The sequence below is a fragment of the Papaver somniferum genome, unplaced genomic scaffold (genome assembly GCF_003573695.1).
Source record: "Papaver somniferum cultivar HN1 unplaced genomic scaffold, ASM357369v1 unplaced-scaffold_19, whole genome shotgun sequence".
Taxonomy (NCBI): domain Eukaryota; kingdom Viridiplantae; phylum Streptophyta; class Magnoliopsida; order Ranunculales; family Papaveraceae; genus Papaver; species Papaver somniferum.
This window is the reverse complement of record NW_020628818.1, coordinates 787,278-806,942: the sequence shown is the minus strand read 5'-3', so window position 1 is coordinate 806,942 and position 19,665 is coordinate 787,278. Positions and strand designations below refer to the sequence as shown.

Genomic DNA, 19,665 nt, shown 5'->3' with positions numbered 1-19,665 from the left:
GTTTATCTTGATAGTTCGCGTATCCTGATATTAATTCGATTGTTGAGCTTGTTCCATCAATCAAGATGAATATAAATCATCAAAGTTCTCTTCGTCTCAGACTTTGTTGATTCCACAAGTTTAATACTTGTGAAGTGAACAATAATCCAGGATGTACTTCGGGTTGCATAAGTCCGGATTTTGAGGTTAGCTAGACTTTGTCTATAGCTATCGATTTCCAATCACCTTGATCTACGATCAAAAATGAAATCACACATATAGGATTATATGTGGGAGGCCGATTTGTTTAAAGTCTTCAATTGAGTTGAAGCAACTCTTAGGCTGTAAAGGACGTCAGCTAAGGGAATAATTTGCGTGGAGTCCTGCTGGGATTCAAGATGCACAAAGAGCGCGATTGTAACTGAATTTCTGTGAGGGTTTAATTCGGTCTCAACTACATTCCATTTCAAAGTTAATTGGTAGTAGGATAATGTCTGTACCGGCTTAATACAGTTTGGTGTTCAATCTGGACTAGGTCCCGGGGTTTTTCTGTATTTTTGGTTTCCTCGTTAACAAAAATTCTGGTGTTAGTGTTATTTCTTTTCGGTATTATATTTTTTTATCTTTATAATTGAAATATCACAGGTTTTGCGTTAATCAATCAAAATAGATACATCCATCCTTTTTTGTTGGATACGACTTGATTGATACTTGGAAATTGATCTTTGGAATCACCTAGTACATACTCTCACCCACAAATCAGGTTCACATATTTGTCTCTGTAAACTTTTTGATTGTGAGAGGAAGAGATATAACTCTGAATATTATTCCTTGATTGAGATTCATTAAGTTGAACTCTCGGAATTATATTTAAGTTTGTATTTTGGTAACCCCACGTTTTCACACATGTTTACTGGAAACCCTAACTAGAGTTTCATCTAAATAGAGAAAGTGTTTGCTTGAATCTCAAGTTATCTTAGGTTGAATTCTAAGCAACCCCCAGTCATGAACATCTATAAATAAAGACACCCATTCAACTGGGAAATTTAATCCCTGGAACTTATGTATCCTAACTGATTGCCAGATCTCCCTCTATTGACATAGGTTTCCTCTGAGAAACATAATTAGGTCAATGATTCAAAGACTTCAGTTAGGTATTCGTGAATCCAAGTCTGACTATCTTTACCTTGATAGTTTGTGTATCCGTATCTTGTTTTATCTGTTATCGAGGTTTTCATAATGTTTTTCAGAAGTGAGACGGATATAAATCAAAAAATTCTCTTCTTCCCAGACTTTGTGATTCCTTAAGATAGATATACTAAAAATATTCTTAATTGATTAGTTCACGATTTTTCTTGAGAGGTAATTTAGAATCCAGGCTTCTCAGCTAACTAAGTGTAAGCGTTCTAAATTTGTGAGGTATTTCTTTTGTAAAAATATTTCCAATCCTTTATCTCCGATCTGAAGGGAAATCAAATGGGATTATATGTTAGAGACAGATTGGTATCAAAAGTCTTCACTTAGGTTGAAGCAACTCTTAGGCTGTAAAGGACGTCAGCTAAAGGATTCAATTGCGTAAAGCCTTGCGAGGTTCAAGAGACGTAAAGAGCGCGACAGTAACTGAATTGCTTGAATGGTGAATTTAGTCTCAACCAAATTCTAGTCTTAAGTATGATATTAGGCTAGTGTCTGTAGTGGCTAAATGCAGTTTGGCGTACAAATCTGGACGAGGTCCCGGGGTTTTTCTGCAATTGCGATTTCCTCGTTAACGAAACTTCTGATGTCTTGTATTTTTCATTTTCCGCATTATATTGTTTATCTTTATAATAGGATTCACACAAGTAGTACGTATTCAATTCTAGTAGATACTTACATATAATTAAGATCAATTACGAGACTCGTTTCTTGTAGAATTAGTAACTTGAAAGATTGATAACAATTTCATACTTGGGATGCGCAGAATTCAGATTTGAATATATTGGATATGACTAGATTGATCTTGGATATTGATTTTTGAGATCATCCAAGTACTTTTCTTAACAATCTGCAGGTTCAGAGACTATATTGGCTAGATTTCTGATTAGGAAGGGATAAAGATATAAACTCCATATATATAATTAGGTTGGGATACTTGTGATTGTATTGGGATTTTTCCATACAGGTTGCCGAACGAAAAAATATGTGGTATACTTGGTACCTTCTCCTTTTCAGTAACCAACTCATTTATCAAGCTTAGTGAACAAGCTCTACCCAAGCAATTTTACAAGAAGAAGCAACTAGATAGTTTGTTTAACCTTTTCACAAGTCTTATGTCTATCAAGATAAACTTCTTGTTGGAATCCCTATAATCAAGTGTGCAAGAAGAATCATAAAGATCAGAAACCAGGAAAAAAAATCTTCAATCTTCAAAGTAACAGCCTCACAAAAAACTCGATTCCGCTATTAATCAACACACACAAAACAGAGTCTATTAATGTTGATTGATCAAAAGTTATATCTACAAATCTTGAATCACAAGATTTGTCATAGTCAAATCCTCAAATGAACTATAGTATCCTTATATCAGAAGAGAATGACCATAGAATACAAAGTTTGGTCTATCAAGGATAACTATACCGTTAGTTCTTAATCAAATCCATTAAATGAAAAACTAACATTGATTTAGTTTACCTCCAATGGTACTATTAAAAGCCAAAGAAGACTTGTGAAGATTTGTTCTAGACCTAATTTTGATTTAAACTAGAAAACATGTAAATGATGGTAATAAAATTAAGAGAAACTTGAACTCGGGATTCCACCATTCATCACATCCAAGTGATTTATATATACATTGATTTTAAACAATTATCGCTCATATTATTGACTTTGATTCTTTGCCAAAAGTAGATTTCTAAAATATTAACTGTAAATCATAAGCATGATGCATCAAGCTCAAAGTCTAAGCATATACCATCAAACAAAATCACAATTAACTAATGAAAATCTTAAATCAATTAAAAAAGTCATAAAAGAATTAATTATATTTAACACAATCATGAAAAATGGCTCTGTACGTCGGCCCAATGATGGGGTTTATCTCATCATGTTCAAAACACCCTCAAAGTATTGATACATATCTCAAAAGTGTTTGAAAAGAAGAAATATAAGAAAAAAAATACAACAGAGAGATTGTAATGTTTATAAACGTTGCAGTTAAATTGTTACAAAGGATTTAGTCTCTTGATTAACACATTTTTGTGTCTGATTTGATCTTAATTATCTATTTTTTTAGTGCTCATTTTTGTACTTATTATGGTGTTTTATGTATTTGTAGGTGTTTTTTTAGAGAAATAAACTCTTGGGAAAAATTGGCTCGAAAAGTGATGTTTGCACCCCCGGAGAAAATTACTAAAGGCAACTCGGAAAAGTGTTAAAGGCACCCATAGTTTTTTACTAAGGGAACCCCGGTTGATATCGGCACCCAGTATTTGGGTGGGGGGGGGGGGGGGGGGGGGGGGGGGGGGGGGGGGGGGGGGGGGGGGGGGGGGGGGGGGGGGGGGGGGGGGGGGGGGGGGGGGGGGGGGGGGGGGGGATCTTTTTTAATTGCGTATTTTTCTGAAGATAGATCGGGAGAGTTTTTTGGAGATTTTGTCACGTGAATTAATCGGAGATATCTTATTTCATCACAACAGGATTGGTAAGTTAGTTAGGTTCGAAGAAAAAGGAGATTGTTGCACACAACAGGCCGCAAGAATGTCTCGGGTATTTTCATTCTTTCCCGAGTTATATGGTTATATTTGGTAGTTGGCGTGCAGAAAGACAGAACTCAACTCAATCAAGATACCTGTTTCAACCAATTTGGAGTGTGTCAGCTGAAGATTATCGCGTGCAGAGATATAAAAGGAAATAATTCCCGTGTTTTACAGAGAGATTAATGAGAGAATTATTTGCATTTAATCGAGAGATTTTGAGGTGATATGGGTATAAATAGGTTGATCGGAGCAGAGAGAAGGGATACAGACAGTTTTGGGAGTGATTGGAGACGCTGCAGAGTGAGGAAATCAAAGTTGCAGAGAAAACAGTTTTGCTACTGAAGAACACAAAGAACATACCATCTAAGGAAGTCGTTAATGTACCATCGTGTATGCTAAGCTTTCAGACTCTTTTCTGCGACAGTCTTCTGAGTGTTCTCTGTAACAATGAGTTTGCAATGTTTATAAACGTTATAAATTCCAAATTTAATTATTATCTCCATTTTTTATCATTTGAAATCACTTTTGAGCGAGGTGGTCATATTTTGAGATGTTATTTACCATGATGAGCTAATTCTCTCATAACCAAGGAAATGGATGAAGCTATTTACGCATGATTGATGGGTAACTATTTTATTTTCTCTAGTTGTATTATTATACAATTCACTTAATCACTGCTTCTGCAGAGTTTTATATTGTTTTCATGATTTTCCTATATATTTATCATTCAATTTGATAGGTTATGCTTTGTTAAATCTATTGATAATCTATACTTAAGGTTTATAAGTAATATTTGAGAATTTGTCCCATTTTTAGTGGGTTAAGATAAAAAAGGACTTAAAGGGTGACTAGAGTTTTGAAAATCGTTTAACATCATTCAATCATGAGTATTAGTGGAATCCAGAGTCTTGATTTTTTATAAAATCCATACCACTCTCAATTTAGTTTTCTTATTTTAGTAGTAGAAATTAAACTTAAAATCGAACTTTCACAAGTCTTTGACGAACTTTCTTGCCACTATAAAAATCCAATCATCTCTGCAGAAAACGACGTTATTCTCCTGTTGAAGAAAAGACCACGGTTTCTGTGACTGTCTCGCTTTGTCTTTTGTTCTTCATCATCTTCTTGTCTTCTACAAATTTCTCTATAGATTTATTTTCTTCTCCGTAAATTTCCCCCACCTCTCGATATCCTGTTGTGACTCCCCAACACCCTATTTATACATACAAGGATCAAATATCTCCAAAAAAATCTTTGGTTTATTTTCGTTTTTTCCTTTCTACAAGCTACGAGATTTTCCTTTATTTCCTCTTCTCTTACGCGTATGGGTTTCTCAACACTTTCCTAAACTCTCTAGATTTGATATATATGAATTCTCTATGAATATCCTCTCATAATTTACGTAACTTCTGACCGAATTATGAATATTTTCATTCCATATTTTACCGAGAGAACAATGGAAAACTTCCTCTTTTTCAATTTCAAAACAATTACCAGCTCCGTTTAGATGAAACAAGATAATCCAAATTAAATTCCGTGAAAAACTTTCAAGAAAACTCGCAAAAAATCATCAAAGAAAATTCACAGTTGAAGAAGTGATTTTCCGCCAATTTCCAGGTTAAAACAAAGAAGAAGGATGCCCCTATCGATTCCTGGGTGCCTTTATCACTGGGGGTGCCCTTAGTTATTTTCCTGGGTGCCTTTAGTTATTTTTGAGTGCCTTAGCACTTTTTCGAGCCAATTTTCCGACAAAAGTTTATTTACGAAAAACACCGACAAACACATAAAATGACACAATACGTACAAAACTGAGCACTAACAAAATAGAGAATTGAGACAAATTCAGACACAAAAATGTGTCTATCACTCCCTCCATCCCATTTTAGATAAAGGTTTTGCAGTTTTCACGCAGATTAAAAAAAATAAAAGAGACTAAATTTTTTTCCATTATATCCATGAAAAAATTATTCAATTGCTATTACTATGTTGACTTTCTTTTTTATGGTTCCATTACAAAATTCAAGGGTGTTGTCGCGGGGCCAGAAAATCAACTATGGGGAGGCAAAGTTTGTTCAGGGTAGGTAAAAAGGCAGAAAAAGACTTGGGCTGGGAAAAAATAACCTTGCCATAGGCAAAAATGGGTTTTGGCAACCAGTCCAACAGGGAAGGTGTCACATGCCCATTTAACGACCTAAAACTTTCATGGGACATGACCAGAAATACTCTATGGTTCAGTGAATCAACTTCACCCAAAAGTACTCAGCCTTGTACACTTGCATCAACGTATGCATTTTCCTTCACTCTTAAGGCTTTACGCAACGAAGGTCTTTTATTCTTTCTCTCTAAGGTTTTCCATGCATCGAACCAATTGAACAACTCACACAAATCAGCAACATATGAACACAAAAATATACTGTAACAAACCCATTTTATTGCACTAAAGAAAGATTACAAAACTTGGTCATCACATGGATCAAAACGGACCATCATTCCCTTAATGATGCCTTATTCTCTCAAACATGAGACTACACCTCTACAAAAACTTCTCTACTGATTGACAATGAATTTCCTAACATTTATATCTTAGCAAATAGTCAAAACCGTGCATAACCGAATGCACAAGCTTTGGACAGTCAAGTGTTCAAGGGATAGTTTACATAACCGCCTAAAGTATGCATAACTGACTTGTCTTTTCTAACTTGTGTCAAATCACGCCACACCTATCCCAAACGGTTGTGGACACTCTAATAAGGTTATAAATTCATTTTATAATCGTTCCAACTCGTGTCACTTCATTTCCATGCTCGCAAAGCCAATAACTAACACTTGAACCATAATGCGACACTTTTACGCCAATTTTGTGCATCACTGAATACAGTCTTGATATGAACTTTCTAGGTTATCTAAGCCAAATTCATGCCAACATGATTTCCAACTGATGCCAATATGTGCCATATGCTGATATGCGTTATTCTTGCTTTACTTAGCCAATTGCTCGACAATAGTGATGCATACTCTTGCATCACTAGCTTGTTTGCATTGTCCAAGCTTTGGCCAGCCTTGGACTAATGCATAGGCCAACTCTTGGCATATTCTTCACTCTTGCATCATCCTTGAGTTTGGGCCAACTCAATTCCATGGATATGCATAAATGCCAACCTTGCATGTTGCATTTGTCAACTTGGCCTGCCTTGTCTTTCTTAATGAAGCTTTATTGTGTCGGCCAATTTGGCTAATGACTGGCCAACCTTGGCGCTTCACTGGCCCTACAGGGTCTTGATATCTTACCGTTTGACAGTCTATGCAGTGTCGCGCCATCCTGGCTGAGCACCAACTTGGCCGGCTATGCTGTAATGCGCAACCTTTGCGCTTCACTAGCCTGTCCGGTCATAGTAGGCAACTACCTACCTTTGTCATGGACTGGCTCCGCCACCCGGTGTTGTTGGTAGTTTTGTGGATAATTATGAAAAATCCTTGATATTTTGGAGCTAGGAAAAAAATCCCAAACCCTCGTCTAAAGTGGAAAGGAGTGACTAAGGGTGCACAGGAACCGAGCCGGACCGAACCGGAACCGGTGGAACCGTACCTGGTTTTGGACCGAACCGAGGTACAAGGTACAGGTACCGGTCCCAAAAATAGGAACCGAGGTCTGGGAGGTACAGGTACACGGTCCAATACAAGTACCGTGCCGTACCGGACCGAAAGTCCCGAATTATATAAACCGTTAGATTTGGGGGATAAGGATCAGTATTAGCCGTTAGATTAAAGGGGATATATAAACTAAGGGTTAGCCGGTTAGGGTTTCAGTTTCCTACTTCCCTTTCTTTCTTCTTCTGTTCTTCGCCTCTGGCGATTCTGAAAGTTTTGACAGATGAAATTAAATTATGAGATCGTGAGGGTTGAGCAGAGATCAAGGCATATTTGAGGATGAAGATTAGGGTTTCTGATTCGGGAGTTTGATTTGAGAAATTGAAGGGTTAGGGTTCATGTGTTCTTCCCCAACTTGAGATAAGGGTTTGAGAAGAATTGTTAACGATACCGAGTATCTGTTGCACGCAGAATCAATGGGTTGTTGTTTAAATTGATGTTCAGAAGCTGTTGATGTTAGGTTGAAGAGTTAGGGTTTCACAAGAGGAACTCAAATGTGATTTAGAAGTTGAATTTAAGGTTCTACATGGATTATTAGAGACTGGGTTTGGTCGAATTGAAGAGTTTGAATGCATGTTATAAACTTGAATTGGAAATTCAGCTTTTCAGAGGATTCTAACGCTTGGGTAAGATTCCTTTTTCGATTAAGTTTAGTATTTTCGTTTCAATTGGTAGATTATTGATTATCTTGAGTGTATATGAATGTATGTGAATCTGTGAGTTATAGTTAAGATAGTTGTTTGGTATAACTGGCTCTAGTTGTCAGAGTTCGAGATGATTGAATTGGTTAAGTGTTTGAGAAGTTGAATTGTATTAGGTTTAGTGATTTATTGGATTGCTGGAGGTAATGAAATTGTTGAGCTGAGTTGTAGTTCGGGAAAAAGAGGAGTTGAGTATGCAGTTGAACTTTAGTTCCAGGGATGGTGGTGCAGATTATGTGAATGGAGCTGTAATTTCTTAGAGTTGCAGTGAGGTTTAGATTAATGGAATAAACTAGTGTTGGGATGATGTTGTTAGTGATGCAGAAATGGAGATAGTGGGATAAAATAGTTAAGCTGAAGCTACAGGTGGAGTTATAGTGAAGATTTGGTAGTGATTCTATTAATGGGGGCGATGATGATGTTATAGTGAAGATTGCAATTGAATTTTATCATGTTCAGAGATGAGAGGTGGTGGTGTTTGCTGTTGAAATGAAGAGATGGGGTTCGAATGTTGGTGGTGTTCGATGGGGTTGTTGATGATTTCCGATAATAATTGATGTTCTTGAGTTGCAAGGGAATGGTGTTTGCTGTAGAGAAGTTAATGGCTTTGATGGGCACATCGTATTTTCTTTCTTTTATGTGGTCTCGGTATAGATTTATCTGTTCCTTCTTTTATATGCAGAAAGGCTGATTTCATGCGGTAGGCAATGTGGAAAATGTACGGCGAAACATGCTAAGAAAGGTACAGAGTAGATAGTGAAAAAACTCTTATGTCAACAAGTGAAGCTGGCATCATTGACCATGTATAGCCTGTTTAATTGCAATCATCCGCCATATTGAGTACAAGGGAAGTTGCCATATTGAGTTTGCAACTGAAGAAGCTGCAAAGAAGGTAGACTTCTCAGTTTGTGCTCCGTAATTTGTTGAAAGTTCTGTGTTAGCTTTTACTCTATGAATAATTTATCATTGCAGGCATTGGAGTTGGATGGCCAAAACTTGTGTAACATGGAAATTGTAATTGACCGATATGGAACCGAAACCACTGGAGCATCAAAAACACTTATTTCCAAGCACCTATCTTTGTCCATTACTAAATCAGATGTGTGCGTATATATCCTATTTTTACTTTTTAACCTTCGCCACATTTCATTGTCTCAACACTCTTTTTTCGCTGTTGTTGTAGGATCAAGTTCTTTAAAAGGGCTGGGAAAATTATCGATGTGCGTTTCTCTTCACTTGATAATGGAAAATTCAGTGGACATTGCCGTATTGAGTTTGCAACTGAAGAAGGTGCGGAGAAGGTAACCTCCCCAGCTTATCACTGCCAAGCTCCAATTCCAACAGTCTCAGAAACCAAGCTCAACTTCGAAAGTCAATGACAGCAACACCACTGATACGTCACCCTCTTCATTGGCAGTAATCATCATTCTCTCAACTGCGATCATCATGATTAACAATAGCAGATGGGATCTTCCTTGTTTTGTCGAGTTGTTCTCCATTCCTCGGCTGCAACTCTCCCAACCATCTTAGTCTTCATTATCCATCATCATTCTCGTTTGCTACCGACGTCCATCCATCGTAACCAGCACAACCACCTATCTCTATCATTCTTCATCAATGATGAGCAGAAGCATCATCAGTTCAACACACTAGTCATTATAGCAATTGTACAACTGCACTAGCATATGACTTGTTATTGTACCACAGTTTAGGAAGTTAATTACTACTCAAACTGCAGTTATAGTTTGTTTGCGAACACCACACCTCTCTGAAGTTAATTAGTACCGATAGGTACCGGTACCGTACCTGGTACCGTACGTGTACCGAATGGTACCGGAACCGAGGTACAAGGTACAGGTACCGGTCCAAAATTTTGGAACCGAGGCTAAGGAGGTACAGGTACTCGGCCTCGGCAAGAACCGAGCCGAACCGTACCGTGTGCACCCTTAGGAGTGACACTAGCAGGTCACTATTTTTATTTACCTGTTAGTGTAGATCATTTTCTTTCCGTGCTTTGTAATGTGTCTAGTCCTGTAATTGCTTTTCTATCTTTTCCATTCTAATATCAAAAACTTAGTTTACACTAGTTTTATCAACAATTGTGGTTCCGCTAAACTTTCAATTATCAACAGAAAAGGCTGACTAGAACAACATGCTGGTACTTCATATAAAATAAACTTTTCGAGTGTTCTAAGATTAAAGCATACACCTCACTGAAGTGGATACGTTAACTAAAATCACATAATGCACCATAAATAAATTAATTGATAAAATAAACTACAATTAAAATCGTAAATACTTGAAATACTGTTCCTAACACGGTGGATCATTTTGAGCAACCTGCAAAATTTCGCGCCAAACTCGTACATTCCCCACAGGTGCAAGCAAAGTATCATCCAAGTCTTCATTCCCCTAGCTAAGTAGCTAACATAGTAACCATAACCTAGCCTGTGAAGCAGATATTCTTTCTAAGATATCCTATCCGGGTTAAATACAAAAGGCACAAAATATAACCTCCTTGAAATTATTAAATTTCTTTAGGCTCCAATGTTCTCAACAACAGCAGTTTTGGAGAATCGTTTCACAATTCCAGCTATCACCTGAAACAGAAACAGGATGGGATGCAAACAATCTAAGTAACATAACATAACATCAAAGACAACACGGCTATGGAATCCAAATAACACAAGATGTTACTCATTCTGCTTCTGTTCATTGCTTACTTTTAACTTTTATCTTATTTTTGTTGTAGTCCAGCAAATTAAGAAATGAGCTTGAATGGAGCCAAATGTTAGTTTTGCAACAGTAATACTTTACCTTTCCAGGACCCAGTTCATAGCTCTTCTGGACCTCTTTGTCTAGAAGGGTTTTCACTGTCATTTCCCACTGAACAGGAGAAGTTACCTGCATTTTCAAGTTAATGATAATCAGCAACCAAGACAATGACTCACACCTCATACCTCATATATATTTTATATATATATAAATATATATGCCTCACCTGGCGCGCTAATATGTTCTTAATTGTTGCGGGATCTGCATGTGGTTGTGCATCGACATTGGATATGACTGGTATTCTAGGGGTTCTAAGGTCTGTTGCCGCTAGAGCAGCTTCCAATCTTGAAACAGCTGGGTTCATGAAGCTAGTGTGGAAAGCACCAGCAACAGCAAGACGTACCTGAGGGGAGAGAGAAAGAAAGGTACAACATCTAACTTAAAATGGTAACTAAACTTGGTTGGAAAATTATATTGTATCAAGACAATTTCTTACAAATGGTACTGAAGTAGGACTGAGAAAATAGCATAACCTAAAAGATGATGGTTAGGATTTACCGTCATTCGAGCCTTGAATGACTTGGCCTTAGCTTCTAATGCTTCCACTCCCTTCACGCCTCCAGAAACAGCATAATTTCCCTACCATAACAAAATACAAATTAAGATAAAAAGTCATGTTAGGTGTTCTTTTATTTTACTTTAAATTAGCAAAGCACAATTTAAAAATAAAACAAAATAAATTAACAATAGGTCTTACAGGACAAAGAAAATTTGCAATCTGAACTTTGTCTTTCGCATCTACTTCTTCGTTAGCAGCATCACATAACAGTTGGACTTTTTCTGAATCGAGTCCAATGACACTGACCATGGCACTTTTAGCTGCATCCGCTGCATCCTGGCAGAAGTAAATACATAATAGCCATTAATATCTAAATACCCTTCAATTCAAGAGAGAAGAATGTTGTCAACATTACATCCAACTTCAAAATTACCTGCATGGCTTCTCCTCTCAGTTTGACCAGCTTGAGTCCATCCTCAAAACTAGGAAACAGCAACTAACTAGGTCAGGTAGATATATCCAAACACATGCTAAAAATCATATCGGTAGACATGATATGATAAGATCTTATTACTTAAGTATCAATATTCTTCAAGAGCACACTTTAAAACTGCAGTTTGTAGCTAACTAACTGATTTATAAAAAGTTAAGAGAAAAGTAATCAAATGCAAGGGTGGTGTACCAACTATGGGAGCACTAAAAACTTCTACTAAGCAATTTTAGTGATATACCTAAAAGCTCCTGCAAATGCAAGGGCGGTGTATTCTCCCAGACTTAGACCACAAGTGACATCCACTGAATCGATTATCTGCTGACCTCCATCCCTAGCACGCAATACCTCAACTGCAGCAAGGCTTGTGACATAGATAGCAGGCTGCAACGATACAGAACCGAATGCTACAGTTGTTCATGGAAAAATATGTAGGACTGAACAATAATAACAATAATCAAAACATAAACACATAACGTTTATGAAGCAAAGTATAAAAAGCGCTATAAGCCTGATTTATGACCTCCATTAGTGAGATTTTTAAAAAGAAAAAGGTTATCAGCAGGTACCTGACTTATAACTGTTGAATCCAGTTTATCTTTAGGTCCATTGGTGCAAACGTCAAGAAGATCAAAACTGCATTCACAAACATGTCACAAGTATACGTCCAACAAATGTTATAATTACTCATGTAAGTTACTTAATGTAATTTCACAAATAGACTACTAGTTTTGTATCATATAAGAAACTAAGGTCGTATACTAGATATACATGGGAAATGGAAATCGAGTGTCATTTAATATTCTTGATATCTATTCACCTTACCCGAGTATGTCATTTGCCTTATTATATAAGTTAGCAGCAGCAGGCACATTCTGAGCCTCCTTACCCATTCCCACGGCTTGTGCACCCTGAGACATAATAACAAGATTACTGAATGTGGCAGAAGTATAACCAACAATTCAGGGTGATAATCGCAATTCTTATTAACAAACAACTAACAGAATCTTGATCGATTCCATATGATTAGCCTCCAAGTGTCCAGGGCTACTAAGAATCACATTCATGAGTTCACACAGAACAAAATAACAACTGAAGAAACAGAAAAATATTTCATCGTGCATCAAAAGAAAACAGAGAATACAAATCATTCATAAAAGTGCACTTAACTAGCCTTGGTAAGAGGAAATAAAGGATAGTTTACAATAAATTTACTTTCCCTTAAACAAATGATTTCATCAGGAAGAAAACCAGCTCTACGGTGAATTCCTACTACTTAAGATTGTTAACACGTAAAATAAAAAATCTGAAGCCTATGAGGTTCACCAACAGTATTAAATGAAGAACTGCAAGTGAGTTGTCTGTGGTTGGTTCTGAGAAATCTAAGGTTTTTATGTCGGTTTCCAAACAATCTGTTCAGAACAAGTTATAGACTTCTGAATAATGAATACAGACTCAAAACTGCATCCACGTGCCAGTCACATTTCTTCTCTTTCTTCTGCAACACTTCACAATAATGAGCATCTGTAAGAACTAACCACACTAGATGAATACCGAAACTTTAAGCCAAAAGGATACCGTTCAAGAGGAAAGCTTCTATATTTCATAGATGAAGCTCAACACATCAACTGCAGATAGTCGAGTGCTATATTTCCCTATTATTGCAACTATGCAAAGAAAAGAAAGATAACATGTAACTAACACCAATGACAGATAGTAAATCTGTCTACTTAAATAGAATGAAAAGTCCCAATGATATCACTAAGAAAAGTAAAAGGGATTACCTACATTGAAATAACTGAAACAGAGAGTGATATAAAGCGTGTCGAACATCATAAAATTTATTAAGAGAAGTGGAACAACAAGCTAAGGGTGTCTTACCCGTACAAACTATTGCATATTATCTTGTAGATCAGACTACAAGAGATAGGTACTTGCCACAAATAACAAATAACAGATAAAAATTAAATACTTCTATAAATGAGATATGATATTATGGTAGACAAGCCAATTTTTATGATATCTGATCCAGATACACCGTTCCATAAAATATAGATATTTAAAACAGGATGCATTGTGAAATTCCAACATCCAGGGTTCAACAATTTCTTTCTATATCTTCAGTTGTTGTTTTCTATTCTCCGTTATCTACTAAGAACTAGTTTTTCATTTGGAATACAAGCTTACATTACAGCATTTCATAATTCATATTGCATTTACAATTTCCAAAATCTAAGTTCTCAAAGAAAGACACGCAACCGAATGAACAAACTTCCAATAGATCTTTCCAAATTGAAATTTTATACGACGACATAAAAACAAAACATACCACAGTTTTAACATTATTTCTTAATGCTACAACCTAACGAATATGACTAAACTAAGTTACATACATTTCCAAAATACCAGTCTAACAATATCAAATTGCAAACAATTTCATCAAAAGAAATAATGAAAGCATCGCTCAAAATTTAATAGTTTCCATGTTGCCAATTACTAACCTGACCAGGAAATAGAAAAGCAGTAGTAGCTTTATAATCAGAAAACAAAGCATCATCAACAGTAGTCTTGGATCCAACAGAAACACTCATTGAAACCCTAGATTTATCAACATTCTTCGAATTAAACAATCTAACTCCATTTCTGGACCCAGAAAAACTCGAACAACTCTTCAAAGAATCAGAATAAGAGATCTTTGGAAGAGAAATAGATGGAATTATGACTGAAGAAGACATGTTTGAAGAGTAGGATTGTAAAGAGATTAATGGAGAAGATGATGAAATTGGATTTGTTTTAAGAGTGTAATAGCGAGGAAATAGTACTCGCATTTGAATTTATAAAGAGACTGTTTGTTTGTTGTGTTTACAGAAGAGAACGGAGTTTACAAAGAAATGCGGATGAAGATCGCTGGGAATAATAATCACCAGAATGATTCTGTACTGTTCGATGTTTCTTTACTATCTTGTGTTCAATTTTAATTTTTTGGAAAAATAAGCCCATATAACTTTTGGACCTTGTCATGTACTCATGTAGAGGTCAAGCCCGTTAAACTTGAGTCGACCAGTCCAGTCCGGGCCGTCCGGCAGTCTCCATTGGCACTCGCTCTGCACAAAGTAGTCGCGGGACACATTTGAGCTGAGGAGCCCTAGTAAAAATACGGGGTTAATTGGTGCACCAAGGTTTTGTTGGAAAATAGGGTACCAGAGGATGAGAACAAATAACAGAAAAGAACTTCAAAGCTTTCCGATTCTTTTTAGCAAATATTTCAACCCTTCCCAAATAAATTGGCGAGTACAATTGTTAATGAAATAATGCTTTTAAGATAGGATGAATCCCTAACAACGTTATTGGATTCAAGACCCTTGACCCAACCAAGAACACACAGTATGAGATTCTGCTCATGCTTAGTGAGAAAACAATAGGGAGATTTTGATGTTGTTTTTTGACCATTTCAAAGGAAAACAATCGCCATTATTTATAGAGTATTTGCATCTTTTCAAGATGCATGTTCATCACCAAAGGATACCTCCAATCAGTATCAATGGTGGCCTTTGGGTAAGAACGCATATGTTAGAATTCAAACTTTTCTGAATTCAAATCAAGTCTAGCCGTTTTATAAAAGAAACCGCCGGGTAAGAAGTTCCGACCATTTTATAACGGAAACTATCGGGTAAGAAGGTCCGACCATTTTACAAAACAAACGCCTGGGTAACTTATTGATAGTACTTAAGAAAAAAAACACAAAAACAAAGTAAAAACTTTTAAAACGGAGTGGCTGCATCACTAACATGACTTCCTACTTACCCGAGTGGGATCAAGCTAATGTAGTTCATACTCGGTTGAGAAATAAACATCATCGTAGAAATTAATACATAAATGATAGTTATCTTTTGGATTTGAACCTTCAGTTAGTGTAAGTAATTCAAATCCTTATCGGGGTTCAGTGATGAAACCATTCTTGAACCAAGTACCCCATGCGATAAAACTGACATTTCAACACATACTGATTTCAAAGATTCTGTGTTCTGTAGCCCGGCACATTAATGACCATGTGCTTATCCTGGATTCATGAGTCTTCTATGAGAACAATATTTTTATCTTAGAAAACGACCTGATTTCCATACTCATATAGGTAAGTCTCTAAGGAGGTGCTTCTGCGATACAACTTTGAACAACTATAGACTCATTAAGAATTTACATCCATCATATTTCTTGCAAAACCACTACACTAATTTGAAATGGGAAGTTTGTAATTGGTGCACCATAACCACATCCATAACTTGTTGGTACCATTTCCCCATATTTTGTTGAAAGCACTGCTTTTAGTAGACTCTTTGTGAACGAGTCTGCCAAGTTCTTCTTTGATTCAATAAAGTTAATCGTAACTATTCCTCTATTGAGTAATTATCTCACAATTTGATGTCTAAGACCTGTATGTCTTGGCTTCCCATTATAAGTCTTGTTAGTGACATTAAAAATCGTAGCCTGATTATCACAATTAATCAAGACTGCTGGAGTTGACTTCTTCCAAAGGATCTCATCAAGTAAGTTTCTAAGCCATTTTGCATCCTTACATGCATCTGTAAGTGCTATCAACTCTGAAAAAATTGTTGAATTAGAAATACAAGTTTGCTTCTTTGAACTTCAAGTTACAACAACAACTCCTAATGTAAATATCCATCCACTAGTCGACTTGGATTTGGATTCTACACTATTCCAGTTAGCATCACTGTATCTTCTAATACAACGGGATAGCTTTGGTAATCAATGGTTCCCTCAAGTAAGCCAACACTCTTGAAACTGCTCTCCAGTGTTCAACTCCTGGATTACTTGAGAAACGACATAACACTCCCACGATTTGGGATATGTCCGGTATTGTGAGCGTGACCAATATTCTTCATTAACTTTACATCAGGGTCCAAAAGAGTGATGGTTGGGATGTCATCAAAATGACCATATTTTTTGAGAAATTTCTAAATGTAATGAGATTGGGTTAAATCCAATTCATCTCCCTTTCTTAGTATTTTAATTCCTAAGTCACATCATCCTCTCCTAAATCTTTCGTATAAAAGTTAGAACTAAGAAACTTATTTGTTTCTTCTACACGAGATATGTCATATTGAGAATTACACATCCAGAACTATCATCCTTACTATAGATACAATTATCTACATCACAACAAAACCATATGACAAATCTACTTTGTCAAACTTCTCATGCCATTGCACGGTAGATTGCTTCAAGCCATAGAGAGATTTTACCAACTTGCAAACCTACTTTTCTTGGCCTGGTAATATGAAACCTTCAGGGTTTTCCGTATATATCTCTTCTTCTAAATCACCCTTTGGAAAAGTAGTTTTGACATCCATTTGATGAATAATGAACTTGTGAACAGATGCAAGTACAATTAAACAACGAATACATGAGATACGAGCAACATGAGCATATGTATCAAAGTAATCAATTTAATGTTTTTTCTTATAACCCTTAGCAACTAATCTGACTTTGAACTTATCAACGGAACCATTGACATTCAACTTTCTATTGAATATCCATTTACATCCAATGGGCTTTACACCTGAAGGTAAATCACAATATATCCAAGTACTGTTAGACAAAAGTGAATTTTTTCATCATTGATAGACTATTTCCAGAAAATAGCATATCTGGAATTCATAGCCTCAACGTAAGTTTTGTGATCATTTTCAACATGTATAACATACTTAGAAACACTAATAATTTTATTCTTAATACAAGATATGTTATAAAATATGAACCAAAGCTTCTCTATGTTCTTGCTCTCTTACTCCTTCTAGGTTCGATGTCTTCAATAGGTTCTGAAATATCTACCATGTCTCGAGTAAGAGAAGAATGTTCGTCATTGTCATTAGTCTCAACATATCTAGACTAGGTAACAATGGGTAATTATGGGTTGTATTTGGAAACTATTCTTATTTAAGTTCTCAAAAAATTCTACATCTACAGATTCTATAATCTCAAAGGTGATACTATTAAGAGAATAACCTACAAAAAGCACATTTATAATCCCTTTTTTCTTACATATCCGAAACAACCCATACTTTAAGTCTTCTCAAATTTGGTTTTCTGTTAAACCACAATCCATAACGAGAAACATTCTTATTTTTCAAAGGAACTCTATTCAAAATATAACATGTATATAACATAGCTTCACCCCACAAAAAATTAGGCAAATGAGAACTATTAAGCATAGCATTAACCATCTCAACCAAAGTTATATTTTTCTTTTTAACAATAACATTTTGTTGAGGTGTGTGAGGTGCAGTAAATTGATGAATTAAACCATGCTCTTGAAAAAAGAATTCAATTCTTTTAAGAAATTACTCACCACCACGATCAGAACGTAAAATTTTAATTTTATGTCATAATTGTGTCTTTACTTCTACTTTCATCAAGTAAGTATAAGCATACCCCATACAATCATCAATAAAAATGACATAGTATTTGTTTCCACCATGAGTCATGTGATTTTTAAGATCACCAACATCACTATCACTGTGTACTAATTCAAGCAAGGTAGAACTTCTTATTACATATTTAAAGGATATTCTATTTATTTTTTCTTGCACACAGATTTCACATTTAGAAACATTGTTAAAGTTTCTTTCAGAAATTAATCCTAATCTTTTCATGTTTCTAAGGGAACCATAATTTACATGTTATAATATACCATATATCAATAGAGTCAACAGTATAAGCAGAACCATTATTTATTAAATTAAGATTAATCATCCCATTACAAGCATATCCTTGTCCAACAAACATACCATTTTTGGAAAATACAAACTTACTAGACTCATAGGTCGTCTTGAATCCGGCCTCCATAACAAGGTATCTAGAAACAAGGTTCTTAACAATGTCAGGGACATGCAAAACATTACTTTTTTATTGAGGTTATTCGTTGAAGTAACTTCGTCTCCTTCTCCAATAACCGGTTCGTATGTCTTGTAAAGGTTTCTATCCTTACATATATGAATAAGTAAGCCACTATCATACCACCATCTACTACTATTATCAGCAAGAACATTGGCTTGCACTACAATTACAAGTTTGTCTTCGACCACATTCTCCTTTTTTTTTTTTTCTTTTCTTTCATTGAAGACAGTCATGAGCATAATGGTCGGGGTTCTTACAGAAGTAGCAGTCGCCTGCTTCTTCTTCTTCTTCTTGGGATGTTACTTCTTAAACTGAGTATCATTCTTAGGTTTCAAAGAATTCTATGTCTTAGATTCTTCTACAGTATTAACTTTACAATGGTTTGCAGTTTGTTGACTATCCTTAATTTCTCGTTTACGAGAGTCCTCTTCTATACAAAGATGTCGCTATAAACCTTCTAAGTCATATTCAGTCTCATTATGCTTAAGTTTCTTTTTGTAACCATTCCAATAAAGGGGAAGACGATAAATAATAACGCAAACAACAAAGGCAAGAGCAAGTTCAACTCCAGCATCCTTAAAATGATTAACGATGAGTACAATTTCACTGACCTGGGCAATAATTTACTTACTGTCAACCATTTTAAAGTCCATGAAGTTGTAAATCAGGAATTTCTTGTTGCTTGCTTCCTAATTATTGTATTGTTGTCAAGCATAGTCCATAATTCCTTTACAGATGAAATACTTTGATGGGAATTGTAAACACTAGTCTACAAAGCATTCAAAATACGACCATGACACATGAAATCATCTTCCTGGAGCTTTTACGTCTGGCCTTCAAATCATCAGCGTCATTGACTTTTGGGGC

The 19,665-nt window shown here is 35.9% G+C and overlaps 1 protein-coding gene across 1 annotated transcript; it reads right to left on the bottom strand.

Annotated features, from left to right (window-relative positions):
* Positions 1-10,198: 10,198 nt before the first annotated feature.
* LOC113339070 (malonyl CoA-acyl carrier protein transacylase-like) lies at positions 10,199-14,769 on the bottom strand. The gene is made up of 10 exons (XM_026584473.1): positions 14,385-14,769; positions 12,709-12,794; positions 12,453-12,519; positions 12,125-12,267; positions 11,827-11,875; positions 11,592-11,729; positions 11,393-11,473; positions 11,061-11,237; positions 10,877-10,963; positions 10,199-10,659 (listed from the first exon to the last, which is right to left on the bottom strand). The coding sequence occupies exons 1-10, from the start codon at positions 14,709-14,711 to the stop codon at positions 10,597-10,599; spliced, it is 1,218 nt and encodes a 405-aa protein (XP_026440258.1). The 5' UTR covers positions 14,712-14,769; the 3' UTR covers positions 10,199-10,596.
* Between the last annotated feature and the right edge of the window lie 4,896 nt (positions 14,770-19,665).